At 41.4% G+C, this 12338-nt stretch overlaps 1 protein-coding gene and 1 long non-coding RNA gene across 2 annotated transcripts; both read right to left on the bottom strand.

Annotated features, from left to right (window-relative positions):
• On the bottom strand, nt 1-2955 carry LOC145548598 (uncharacterized). Its single transcript, XR_014084609.1, has 2 exons — nt 2484-2955; nt 1-855 (listed from the first exon to the last, which is right to left on the bottom strand). It is a non-coding gene; the product is annotated as an uncharacterized LOC145548598 (long non-coding RNA).
• Nucleotides 2956-6771: 3816 nt separating this feature from the next.
• LOC103480541 (RING finger protein 227) lies at nt 6772-12061 on the bottom strand. Its single transcript, XM_081599292.1, has 4 exons — nt 11551-12061; nt 10287-10997; nt 10093-10154; nt 6772-9310 (listed from the first exon to the last, which is right to left on the bottom strand). The coding sequence occupies exons 1-2, from the start codon at nt 12005-12007 to the stop codon at nt 10939-10941; spliced, it is 516 nt and encodes a 171-aa protein (XP_081455418.1). The 5' UTR covers nt 12008-12061; the 3' UTR covers nt 6772-9310; nt 10093-10154; nt 10287-10938.
• Nucleotides 12062-12338: the final 277 nt, after the last annotated feature.

The following is a 12338-nucleotide window of genomic DNA, read 5'->3' as shown; positions in this document are numbered from 1 at the left end:
TATCCTCAAAACAGGTTCATTCTCTTGCCAAAAGCCAAATATTAGAGGATCCATAAGATAATTTTTGCGTCCTTAACGAGGCATCTTTCACGATTCGACTGAAAAACAAATGTGTTATAGGAGGAAATGTAAACGGTCAACAGTAATAATCCATCCATCCATTTCCTTACACCCTTGTCCCTAAGTGGGGTCGGGAGGGTTGCTGGTGCCCATCTCCAGCTAACGTTCCGGGCGAGAGGCGGGGTTCACCCTGCACAGGTCGCCAGTCTGTCGCAGAACAGTAATAATCTGGTTGCATAATTGTGGACACGTTTTGTTTCAGCATTTCAGTCTTTGGTAGTTTATGAACATGCAGCATCTTGATTTGACGATAGTTGCAGGTTCCACCTTGCAAGATTGTCACATCTATCAAGTTATCCACAGCCCTCTTCAGGAGAGCAAAGAGGTGTTCAGTTTGGTTTGGTCGTTTCCAGTTGTAACATTTCTTCTTGTAAAGCTATTTATTGAATTGAATGCATTCCCTACTTATTTTCAGTTTTCTGGCAGACACAGTTCAGAATTTCACAAAGAAGGGGAAAAACAAAAAACAACCCAGTTCCGATCCGAGATAAACCCACAGCATGACGCTGCCACTGATACATTTTGGTAATGCACAGTGTTGATTATGTGTGAAGAATTTGACATTAACAAAGTTTTATGAGGTTTTATCCTGGTCTGAAGCAGCTTCTGTCTTGTAATCTTTCCCCTTTAGTCCAAACATCTGGAGGATGAATTCCTGTCTCTTCTTTAGTGCTTCTTTTCATCACTTTTGGAGAAACCTGCAGGTTGTTTTTCTTCATGTTATATACCGTCCTCCTGAGGGACATAAACACAGAGATAAGTCCTTTGTAATTTCTGTTAACTTTGGCTTTAGCTAAAAAAAAAAAAAAAATGCAAATGTCAGAAAAAAATCCTACTTGAACAGCCAAACCTACATGTTAATCCTATAAGCGATGGCAGGTGTGAACAAAAGACCGTATGACGTTTGATTTAAAAGTATTCCTGTAAGAGCGCACGGACTTGTGTAAGCAGGTAATTACAGTTTTTATCTTCACTGAGTTTCTGTCAGAATGTCACAAAACCTTGGCACTTAGGCATTGTGACAGCATGTACATACTTTTCACATCTGCTGTTACCGCTTCTATACGCAACCATGTGATTTATACAGCAGAGCGCATGTAACGTCCCTCTGGTGCCTTTGATCACTTTCACATGGTATTCAGGTTCCCAGAGTTGTCACTTCTTAAGCCAGTGGAGACGGGAAAATCTTTAAAGAGCTCAACTTCAGATCCAGACTGTTGTTTGAACATATATACGATTAGTTGTGTTGATATAGTTAAAGCAGAGGAGAATTTCTCCCCACTGGACAGATTGTAATACTGACTATTGCAACTGATTTGCTCTGTTGAAATGTTTAAGGTCACCAATTAAAAATGTACATATACAGCTCTGGAAAAAATTAAGAGACCACGTAAAATGATCAGTTTCTGATTTTACTTTTTATAGGCTTATGTTTGAGTAAAATGAAGATTGTTATTTTATAAACTACTGAGACATGTCTGAAATTCAAAGCAAAATTTTTTTATTTGCAGAAAATGAGAAACTGTCAAATAATAAAAGATGCAGCACTTTCAGACCTCAATTAATGCAAAGAAAACAAGTTGATATTCATTTAGAAACAACAATACTAATGTTTTAACTCAGGAAGAGTTCAGGAATCAATATTTGGTAGAATAACCAGGAGGTTTTCAATGGGGTTCAGTACTGTGGGCTCTTATTTTTCCAGACCTGTATTTTGGATTTGGTCCCATTTACATTTACTCTGACATAAAAAGAAAAAGAGATGAAACAAAAAAGTAAACACACTGTCCACTACCAACAAGACTTGCTGGTCAGTGGGGTTAAGCTGTGGCTCAAACAGACTCAAATGATTCCAGATCAACTTTAAAATCTGACAAGTTGCTTTTCCACCATGACAGGTAATCAGCTGTGATGTCATTAACTCAAATACAAATGAGGCAGGATCAGGATTTCTTCAGGACACTTTAAAAAACACGTACATTATGATTTATAGAGGAATCAACACTTAATTGCCCACATGTTTTAGAGAAAGAAAAATATAAGACCCTTAAGTGTCCTTCATTGTTATAAGAGATATGATTTTGGACATCCTGTGCCTTCCCTCTATAAGATAGTGCGATGTGAAAAACGTTCATTAAATGTGTCCAGATGAGCGGTTTTTGTTTTAAAGCCACTTTGGTGCATTAACGGGTCTGCTGAGTGCTGTAAAAAGAAGAAAAAAAAAAAGAACCGGTGGCATAAAACTGCTGTCAGACAGACATCTCGGCTGGCTCGTGTGGATGAGAAACCATAAAAGTGTTGCGCATTTTTATGGTTTCACATCACGAGGACCAGGGATTTCTCCGTCCGAGTACTGCCTGTACCTCTGGATGTTGGAAACAATACAGGAAGTCTTCCTGCCTTTATGACTTCCTCCTCGGCTCGGGCCACAGGAAGCACCGTGGATGTAGGACATGGATGCAGCTTTTGTTCCCACAGCTGATGTGGGAATGTTAAGGTCAGCCCTGTTCCCTCGCTTAAAAAATTGCTTCCTTCCCCTCATTTCAACTCAAATGCCAGCGGTGACCTCTGATAATCTGATTTCGTCCCATTTCTGCAGGGATTAGGGCTAACGACACCGCCGTGGAGTCAACGCACATGCGGATCCGACGGGGCCGTGCGGAGTAGCCATCCGAGCCGCAAATACCGCAGCCAACGCAAACGTCCTCTAATGTATTTCCAGCTCCCGTTTTCCTCACCGCCCCCTCTTTCACATAGTGTACTTAGCCAAACAAAAAGCCTTTCTCTTCGTGCCCCTGCCTCCCTCCCCGTCCACATCCCAACCACCCACCCAACACTCACTCTCAGTCCTCACCAGACTCTTTGCCACCGTTATGGAAGTGCCTGTGTTACACGACGTGCAAAATTAGCTCTGTCACTCCGAAGCCGGGTGGCTGCTCCGAAGAGGAAGGGAGGTCAAAGCCATAAAAACGTACCACATGGAGTGTGTGTGTGTGGGAGGGGAGGGGAGAGGAGGGGAGGAGAGGGGGGCAAAATGAGAAGAGGAAGTAGAAGGAGGGGGAGGGAGTAGTGGGAGTATGTCAAAGGAGGTCGGGGGGAGTCCGGGAGACCTCTGTGTTTTACTTTTCCTTGAAAGCTCGCTGAAAACCACAGACACATGGGAGGCAGAATTCCCCTCACAGCAGGAGAACCAGGGAGGGAAGGGGTTGAAGGGGGGTTGTGGGGGGGGTTGTGCTGCTGGTTTCGCAACTCCACAGCGTCTGTGATCAATCTGAGTCCAAGTCAGGCTGAGAACATTACAGGTGATAACATATACGCAGCTAGAAGCTGTGAGAACCTGGCAGGGAAAAACATCCAGCTACACAAAGAGAGGAACTTAAAGGAGCTAACGCTTCGACATGCCCAGACACAGAAACCTCCCCACAACATAACACCGTGAGCCTCTCCAACCTATGGGAAAGAGGTGCTTCCCACTGGAACGTGTGACCAAATGGGGATGACTGCATTTTGAGGGGTGGGTGGCGGGTTAATCCTTGCTTTTTGGGGGGCCTCTTCCCTTTGTGGTTCAGGACAAGAGCAAAGCTGCTTTTTTTTTTTTAATGTAGGAATGAGGAAAAGGTGAGAGGTCAGGCTGTGATAATAAACTTTATGTGATCAACTTAACACTTGACAGGTTGATTTTATTTCAGTTCGGAAATAAAATCAATAAAATCATATACAAGTTTTAGCTAAACTTATATATCTGCATACAAGTTTAGCTAATGCTAAACTTGTATGCAGATATTTTCCATTCAACTGACAAGTTCTGTGCAAACGCACCAGGACAGCAGATCACGAGAACTGCCATGTGCAAAATGAAGAGGGGAAAAAATTAAAGAGCTGCGCCATCTAGTGGAGCATTTAGATTTTTTTTATTTGTCGTAAATCTGAAATGAACTCTAACCTGCTGCCAAAGACACAAAAAGTTAGAAAATTGAGTCGATCTTGTGATTTCTATCTTAAATTAGTAAGTCATCCAGATAATTACTTTTTTATTTTATTTTTTTGTATTTAAAAACAAGTTTATGATGTATTCAGCTAATTTGTATAACTTATTCTAATTAAAAGAAAAATCATTGTGTAGTTGTGATAATATAGGTTTCTGAAGGAATGACTGGTCAGTTTTTCTCTCTTCTTTGAAGGCTCAACGCTTGTGTTTAATTGCATCGCATTTCCTCTAATAGCAAATGGAGCTACTTCTGCCATTTAACTCCTTTTTTTGTGCTTTTCTCCTGGTACAGCGTTTCTGTGATGTGCCTTTTTTATTTAGAAAATATTAGACATGCTCTACATTTAAAAAAATCTGTGAATAGGTGAATTTTTCGTGAATAATTTGAACATAAGTTCCACATGAAAGTCCTCAGATTTGAGAACACAAGTGTAAATAGGATCTTCTGTATTGTCACTTTTTTTTTTTTTTAAGTTTAGCAATACTGTGTTTAGCTATGAATGCGTTGCTGCATTTGTCCTTGTAATTATTATTTTTGTTAATTTAATTGTTTAAAGTTACAGAGCAGCGGTGTTTGCTATAAAATCTGTCAGGCCACTGAATTTTGCAGCCGTCAGCATGGGAACGAGGACCTGTGGAAGGGGAATATAATCACCTCATAAAAAGAAAAAAAAAAACTCTAGAATGACCTTGCCTCATTCCACTTGAATAATTACATGCAAATCCTGGAAGAAAAGCAGAGGTCAAACTCAGGCGGCCTCGATGGAGCCGCAGTTTTCCCCTCATTACAGGAGTTTTGATTTTCCTCCAGCGGAGGAGGAAATCTGAGGTCAATGCCGGAGGGTGGTGTTTAAAACACAACAAAGCGCTGTTTTACGAGAAGTGATTTACAGCACATGGTGATTTAAAATCATTTCCAGCATTCCAGTAATCTGATTATGGGGTCTGAATGGGTTTCACCGCTCTGGATACAACAAGGACACCACGTAGCATGAGTCAGGAGAATGTACCTTCATTTGCTGCTAAGACTTGTAATTTAAGTCACCCATTCCAACAAGGCAGCTGTGACAATCGTCTGTGACTTATAGTACATTTAAACGTGCCTAAAAAGGAAGACAAGGGGGAAAAATACTCAAAGGTATTAATACTAGTAGCTCTGAACTTCCTGAACAGAAATAGACCTTTTAACTTATGGACAGCTGCATAGAGCAGCTTACAGTGACAATCATAAAGGTTACTATCAAAATACTGTGGCAAGATATTGCTTAAAGGAAAACACATTTCTTTGTTCTATTAATGAAATTTTTGATTTTCTGTGGATTTTTTTTTTTTTACAGCATACAAATGATCATGATCAGCAAATAAAAAGTAAAATGCTGTCTAGCTGTTGTAGCTTTCCCCCCCTGTATTAACAGTTAAAATCTCAAAAAGAAAGAAACATAGTAAGTAAAAGTGAATTAAAAAGACACATCCGGGAATTAAAACTATTTCTAAAAGAATATAAAATAAAAAAGACGTTGCAAAGGAAGCAAGAAGAGTCCTGCCCCAGTTTCTTACATTTTCTTGATAAAGTCACACAACCCTTTTATCTCCAATCTATCTTGTATTTAGCTCCAGTGTGCTTTTGTTTATTCATACCAACTGCAGGTATGAGTACATCTCCACATTTTAAAAGAACAAAGTAGCAGAAATTTGAGTCTTTCTGTGGAGCAGTTGCAGTATGTTACCTGCTCTATGCAGCTGTCCACTTAAGATATGAAATTGTAAAAAAGTTCCAAGCGCAGTTGAGCTGCTGGCGTCGACGGTAAAGTAATTGAAAGTGCAAATTATAAAAGTGGACGCGTTTTTCAACATGAATAAAATGAGTTCTCTTTGGCTTGTTGACGTTGAACCTTTCATCCAATGTCATCGCACCGACAGTGAATCTAACCCGTTCAAATCCCCGATGATTTGAACGGGTTAAACTCCAGCTGACTTTATGATGGTACTGAACCTGGTCCTGATTAACTGCAACAACCCAAGATCACGGTGCTGACCCTGCGTGTAGACACCAGGCATGATGGCTTCATTTCATCTGCTTCTCTTCCAGAGAAGGACTCATCAGATTACACGTAACCTTTATGCTCCTGTAAAAATGTAACCATTTTTCTCCTGTTAACCTCACTGATTGGTGGTTTTCTACTTAATGTCACCACAAATTTAAGTGAACACTAATGAAGGCCATTCAGGGCGGGGTTTCTGACCACATTTCTTATTTAGAGTGCGGTTCCCCACCATCCTTCCAGTTTTTAATGACGCGTTGAAAAGCTCTCAACTCGGTTTCAGTAGTTTTTGCGATCACTGCTTGATGAATACCCACAATCTGATAGTTCTTAGGCATCTTTTCCATGACCTCAGGATGTGTCTTAATATGGTCGTTAAAGCAATAAGAAGCTACTCATTACATCAGTTGGGTTAAATAACATGTTGCCAACTGGAAGACATTTGTCTATTCAGCAACTGCCCAGTAGGAACCTCATATTCAGTTAAATTCAGGAAGCAACTTAACATTTTTAAATGTACAAAAACAAGTTTGTCTTTCTGATCTGCACCACCTTTTCCAAACTTAAATCAAAGAGTGGATTCCCTTTTTGTTATCAGCACAAAGAACAAAAGCAACAAAGTAGTTTTCCAAAAATGTTTATTCATTAGAGTTACTTCAAGAAGGGAACACTTCAGCACATGTCTATCGCTGCTCCAGATGTGATTTACCGACTGATTTGAAGGAGACGTTGCCAGTGGATTTTCGGAGGTAGTCGAGCTCCAGCAGGTCATTTCCTGCTGGCTCGTTCTCTGAGGTGGTTGATAAAACATCGGACAGATCCAAACTTCCACTTCCTTCACTCTCGAAAAACAAATCTGACGTTCCTACTTCCTTGTCCGCTTCTTCCTTCCTGTAAACACGCTCCGTCTCCTCGTTGGTGACATTTGCTTTGGGACTTCCGCTCATGTTCTTGACGTCATCCGATTTTGAGCTCCAGCCTTCTCCCTGCGCAGTCGTCACGTTTGGGAAACGACCCTGATGATGACCCGGAGACATCACACTGCTGAACGAAGCATTTCCCAGGACATCCTCGTACGTGACGGCTTTCACCCTGGGCAGCCTGCGTATGACCGAGTTGCCCGTTGAATTGATGGCGATGGGTCCGAGGAGCCTTCTGCTGCCAGTTTGGGTCAGCTTCACCCGTTTGCCCCTCACTGTGCGGCTGGTGAGGGTCTTGAACTCAGGCACCTCCTCTGCGGCAGGTTTGCTTCCGTCAGCCGCTTTCGGTTCCAGTTCATCTGTGGACTGCTCTAGTGAGCTCAGATGAGACGAAGAGACCATTGGAGAGATCCAGCTGGTTCTGCTGCGAGTGCCTACAGTTTGATTTTTACTGGGCAGAAAGCTCTGAAGAATCTGGGTCTTGTTGGATGTAAATCTTGAGATTGAGCCATCTGCTCTTGCAATCTTTGGAGGCATTTTAAAGTCACCACTGCTACCTGGCTCCCTGTCGTCTCTTTGACTGTACAACCTGTAAATCCTGATGGGTTTGGGTCTGGAGACCTCAGAGCTCCCGAGTTCAAACCCTTTGAAACTTGGTTTGGGTTTGTCGGGTGAATCTGCGCTCCGAGGTAAAGCTTTGGCTCCCTCAAGTGGTTGACTGTCATATCCTTCTAGACCAAACCTTCCCTTGTAGAGCCTGAATTTGTTCTCATTTCTGTTCATGCTTGCCCCGGTTTCAGGCTGCTGACTTTTGGGCGTTGCTGTGAAGGGTTGAACAGTGGTTGTACTGCTGACTTGGGTTACAGGAGAAGGTGGACTCGTTTTTACCATGCCCAGTTTAGCTGGTGTGGTGGTAGCTGTAACAGCAGCTCTTCTCTGGCCAAAGCTGTACTTTTGTGATAAAGAAGGATAAGCATTTGAAAATTTAAACCCAATGTCTACTCCTTTATCCAGAGTAGATTGTGTTCTGTCTGCAGAGGAGGGACCAGACATCTCCTTTGCAGGTTTCCTCTCAGGGTTGGTGAGCCCATTGAGGCGATGAAATCTTTTAACAAACCGCCTTGTTGTGTACTCCTGTCTCGGCTCTCTTGAAGTCACGTTGACTCGATCCAGTACACCAAATGCCTTTCTGCCATCCTGAGAATGAGAATGAACTGCAGAGACAAAATTTTGCTGATTCTTGTGCTCTGAAACAGGATGCAGAGAAACGGGATGCAGAAAACCTGGTGTAGAGGCTGCAGCCTTGTGTGGAATGGGATAGAAAATGACCCGCGGTCTACCAAAACCAATTTGGGCTTCAGATTCCTTCTTGTTTGGGTCCGTTCTGGGAAAATGGTTGAAATTAGAAATAAATCTACTTTTCTCTTGCGTCCCAGATAGGCTATGCTTCCGGGCCCAGTCAGCAGTATTTCTCTGTCCTCTAAAAGCTTTTTGTTCAACATTTGTCATGGTGTAAGTCTGAGCTGGAGAGTCTTTAACGAGATACGACTGGATGTTATCGTGTTCTAGCATTTCTCTACTGTTTACATAGTTTTGGTTCTGTGGGAATTTTGAGATGGATGTTGGCCTTTCTTGGCTTGGGTTTCGTTTAATAACGCTTAAACTGTTGCTGAGAGACTGAGCACCACCCCAAGCCTGATTTGTAAAGTCAAGAACGTTTTTTGGTTGCATCCTACTGGCACCGCTCTGGACTCTGACCATCAGCAGTTGATTTGTTTCCAAAAAGTCACTGCCAAGCCCTCTTTGGGTTAGAAGTTGAGCACTCTGAAGTCTACCTGTCTGGGATGGAAAAACAGAATTCAACTTTCTTGCAGACCTGTCTTCATCTACCTTTGATAAGGGAGTTATTGGGATTCCTCCTTCGCTTAATGGTCCTTTGTACAGGGAACGGGAGGTGAAAATGCTGCTTGTTGGCCTCATCATTCCTCCTCTCAGTAGTCTGGTTATTTTCACTCGAGGCCGCGCCTTATCCAGGCTGTTCTGACTGTGACTAAAGCTACCTTGAGTAAAGTGGACTGGATGGGACTGATGGTTGCTGATCAACGGGGCGTCTGCTGGTGTTTGGACTCGTCGTTCTTCGCCCAGCCGACCAGCTAAGGAGGGAACCTGTTGCTCAGGACCGAGTTCTTTCAGGACGCTGTACTTCACTCTCTTTTGGATTATAGGTACTGCTGGACTGGCTGAAAAAAAGGAATACAACAAATGTATGCATTTATTAAATGTTGAATGATTAAACTGGTGATAAAGTTTTGGTCAGACGTTCACATACATTCGTCAGAATGACTCATCCCTTTTGGCCTTTTAGTAATTAATGTGACCCATTTTTCCATCCAGTTAATAAAATTCAATTTCAATATAAAAAGGTACAACTTTGTTTTTGATGATTTTTCTCTTATTAAAAATGGCTTAAAATACATAAATTCATCCCCGCTAATATTGACTATCACTTCTGCAGCTGAAATCATGAACAGGTTGGTAAAAACAAAAACAGGACAATGATCCTAAACAACCTGGTTTAGGATAGATAATGTAGGCTGCCTCACATTTCAGGAATATTCCCAACCTTGTTAAATATTTTGTTGAAAAGTGAGGTCTGTTTCTGTAACCCAGCTTTTTTAGATCAAGTAAGACTACTTTAAGCATGATGGGTGGTCAAATATTTTAGATTAGATGGAACTGGACTGTACAAAACTAGATTTGAATTTGACTTTATGATTGAACCGAGAGGAACCGAATTTGAACTCAACAGAATGAATCAGACCTGCATATCTTGCAAAGGGCCTTGATATTAGGTTTGTTTTAAAAGTTTAAAACCCATTTGAAAAAAAAAAATTCAGTTTAAAAAGGAAAATTATGTAAATTTCTAACAAAAACTTAGAAACCAGTTTAATTTTCCACACACCAGAACACCTCTGAAGCTACACTTTAGCATTGCTACGTTAGAAGCAGAGCTCATGCTCACCTCCGTCAGCGTGTGAACACATTACAATGAGTACGACAGCTGCACACATCCCCACAAAGAGTCTGCAGAGAGAAAAACACAGCTTGAGGCTTCCTCGTCTTTCTCAAGAACTGCTTTGTTGTCATTCAGGATTACCAGTCTTTTTTTTTTTCCTGTGAATGTAACTTGAAGAAACATTAAAACCAGCCATTTACCGTGAGAAGAGAACACAGCTGCCAGACATGACTGACAGTTTCCGCCAGGTTTGTATGATATACTCGAAAGAAAGGAGTAAAAATAGTGGCAGTCGTGTTTTCATGCGTCTCTGCTGTGGCGTTGAGAAGCTGTGCTGCTGCTGATTGGAGGCAATGCCGTTCACCTGGCGGCAGGTAACCTGCTTAGCCCGCATTAGCATATTATATCTGCTTCCGTCACATTTTGGCAAAAGAATTTCTTTATTGTTCATCATATTTTCTTCTTTATATTTGTTTTTAATGAACTCTTAAGTTTTAATGTATTTGTTTTATTACTTTTTATAACTTGTTGATTCACGCAAAGTTTTCCAAATGTAACATGCACTCACAAAAAACAAGCAACAATTATTTAAAACAATAAGCAATTTATTAGTCTTTATAAATACAATACTGTAAAAAATATATAGCTCATACATTTTAAAAAATCATAAATATTAAATAAATCCACTTGAGGCTCATTAAAGTAACATTTTTTTTTGACAGTGAAATATTAGAAGTGGACCATGAGAATAAAAGCATTCAAATAATTATGTGTCCATGTGTCTTGCCAGCAAGATTTCATTATCTTCATCCAGTGCAACAATAAATATCACGTCATGGGTGTGTGAGCAGCTCAGAGCATGTAGCAGGACATCATGGCCATGTTCCTCAGATCATCACTGGTCATACAATCTGTAAAACAGACAAAAGACAAAAGATGAGGTCAGGAATGAAGCTTCAGAAGACCAAAGTAGCTCTTCTAGGTTAGAAAAACTGGGCATTTAAGGCCAAAGAATATTGTCCTATGAATGTTTACATCACGCTGTAACTTCATTGATCTTCACTAAAAATTTTAATAACCCAGACTGGTTGAAACAAAGTGGCAAGTTCAATAATAATTTGATTAAAGTCAATGGTTCAGTAACAGTCTACTGAGGCGGTTTTAAAATGTTATTTTTGCTAACATCATATTTTATATTTAACTTATTTTTTTAAATAACACAAGCAAGTTTTAGGTTATGACTCTTTAAAAAAAAACACTAGAGCTAAAAAAAACTCCTTTGGACTAATTAATTTGGAGTTAGTCAAAATTTATCATTTATTAAAGCACCCAATTGAAATATTAACAAATAGATGAGCTATGTTATAATAATAATAATAATAATAATAATAATAATAATAATAATAATAATAATAATAATAATTTACAATATTATGAACTACCAATAAATGATCGTCTGTTTACCATTTGGTCTCTGTCGAGAGCTTTTGCCGCTTATCTTCCTCCAAACTTTGGTCCAGGACCGCCGGAGCCTCCCACCTCTGAGCCCCGCAGAGGAGTCACTATCCTCGGCTTCAGTCTCTGGGACTTCCCCCTCACACTCTGGAGCTTCGTCTCCCTCCTCCTCCTCCTCCTCGTCGTCCGGGTCCTCCTCCAGGTCTAGAACCCCCGCGGTCATCAGCCGCTCCAGGGCGGACTCATCCACCCTCAGCTCGGTCCTGATGTTCCCCTCTGCGGTCAGGGGGGTGCTGTGTCGGCATAGCGGGCAATCTATTGACCGGTCCGCCCCCGGCAGCAGCGGGCGGCTCAAAGCCCGGAGGCAGCTCTCGCAGAAGGTGTGCCTACAGTGGAGCTCCCGTGGACAGCGGCGAGCCGCGTTGTAGGTCCGGTAACAAACTCCGCACTCAATCTCTGAGATCATGTTCGATGATTTTTTTCCTCTCTGTTGTTGTGTATGAGCCGGTGTCGGAGCCTTCGCTCCCTTTTTATAGTTCTTCCCCGGAACGGGAGGGACCAGACCGAAAGAGTGTAAAGTTGCATGACGCAACGAAACCTAATGTGACTGCGTGACGTGACGGATCCCCACACACCCAGTGGGACGTTAAACTGACCGTGTTCTATTCATAGATCATTACCAAACACAATCCATCGAGTACAGTTTCACAGAAACAACTGAACGGATGACACTGCTTTGTCTAAATAGTGTTAAAAAGAAAGGTGAGAAGGCATCTAAATAAACACTTTATGTTAGC

Source organism: Poecilia reticulata, chromosome 18 (genome assembly GCF_904066995.2).
Source record: "Poecilia reticulata chromosome 18, P_reticulata-male-v2, whole genome shotgun sequence".
Lineage (NCBI taxonomy): Eukaryota > Metazoa > Chordata > Actinopteri > Cyprinodontiformes > Poeciliidae > Poecilia > Poecilia reticulata.
The sequence above is the reverse complement of the archived record's forward strand: the minus strand, read 5'-3'. Positions and strand labels throughout refer to the sequence as shown.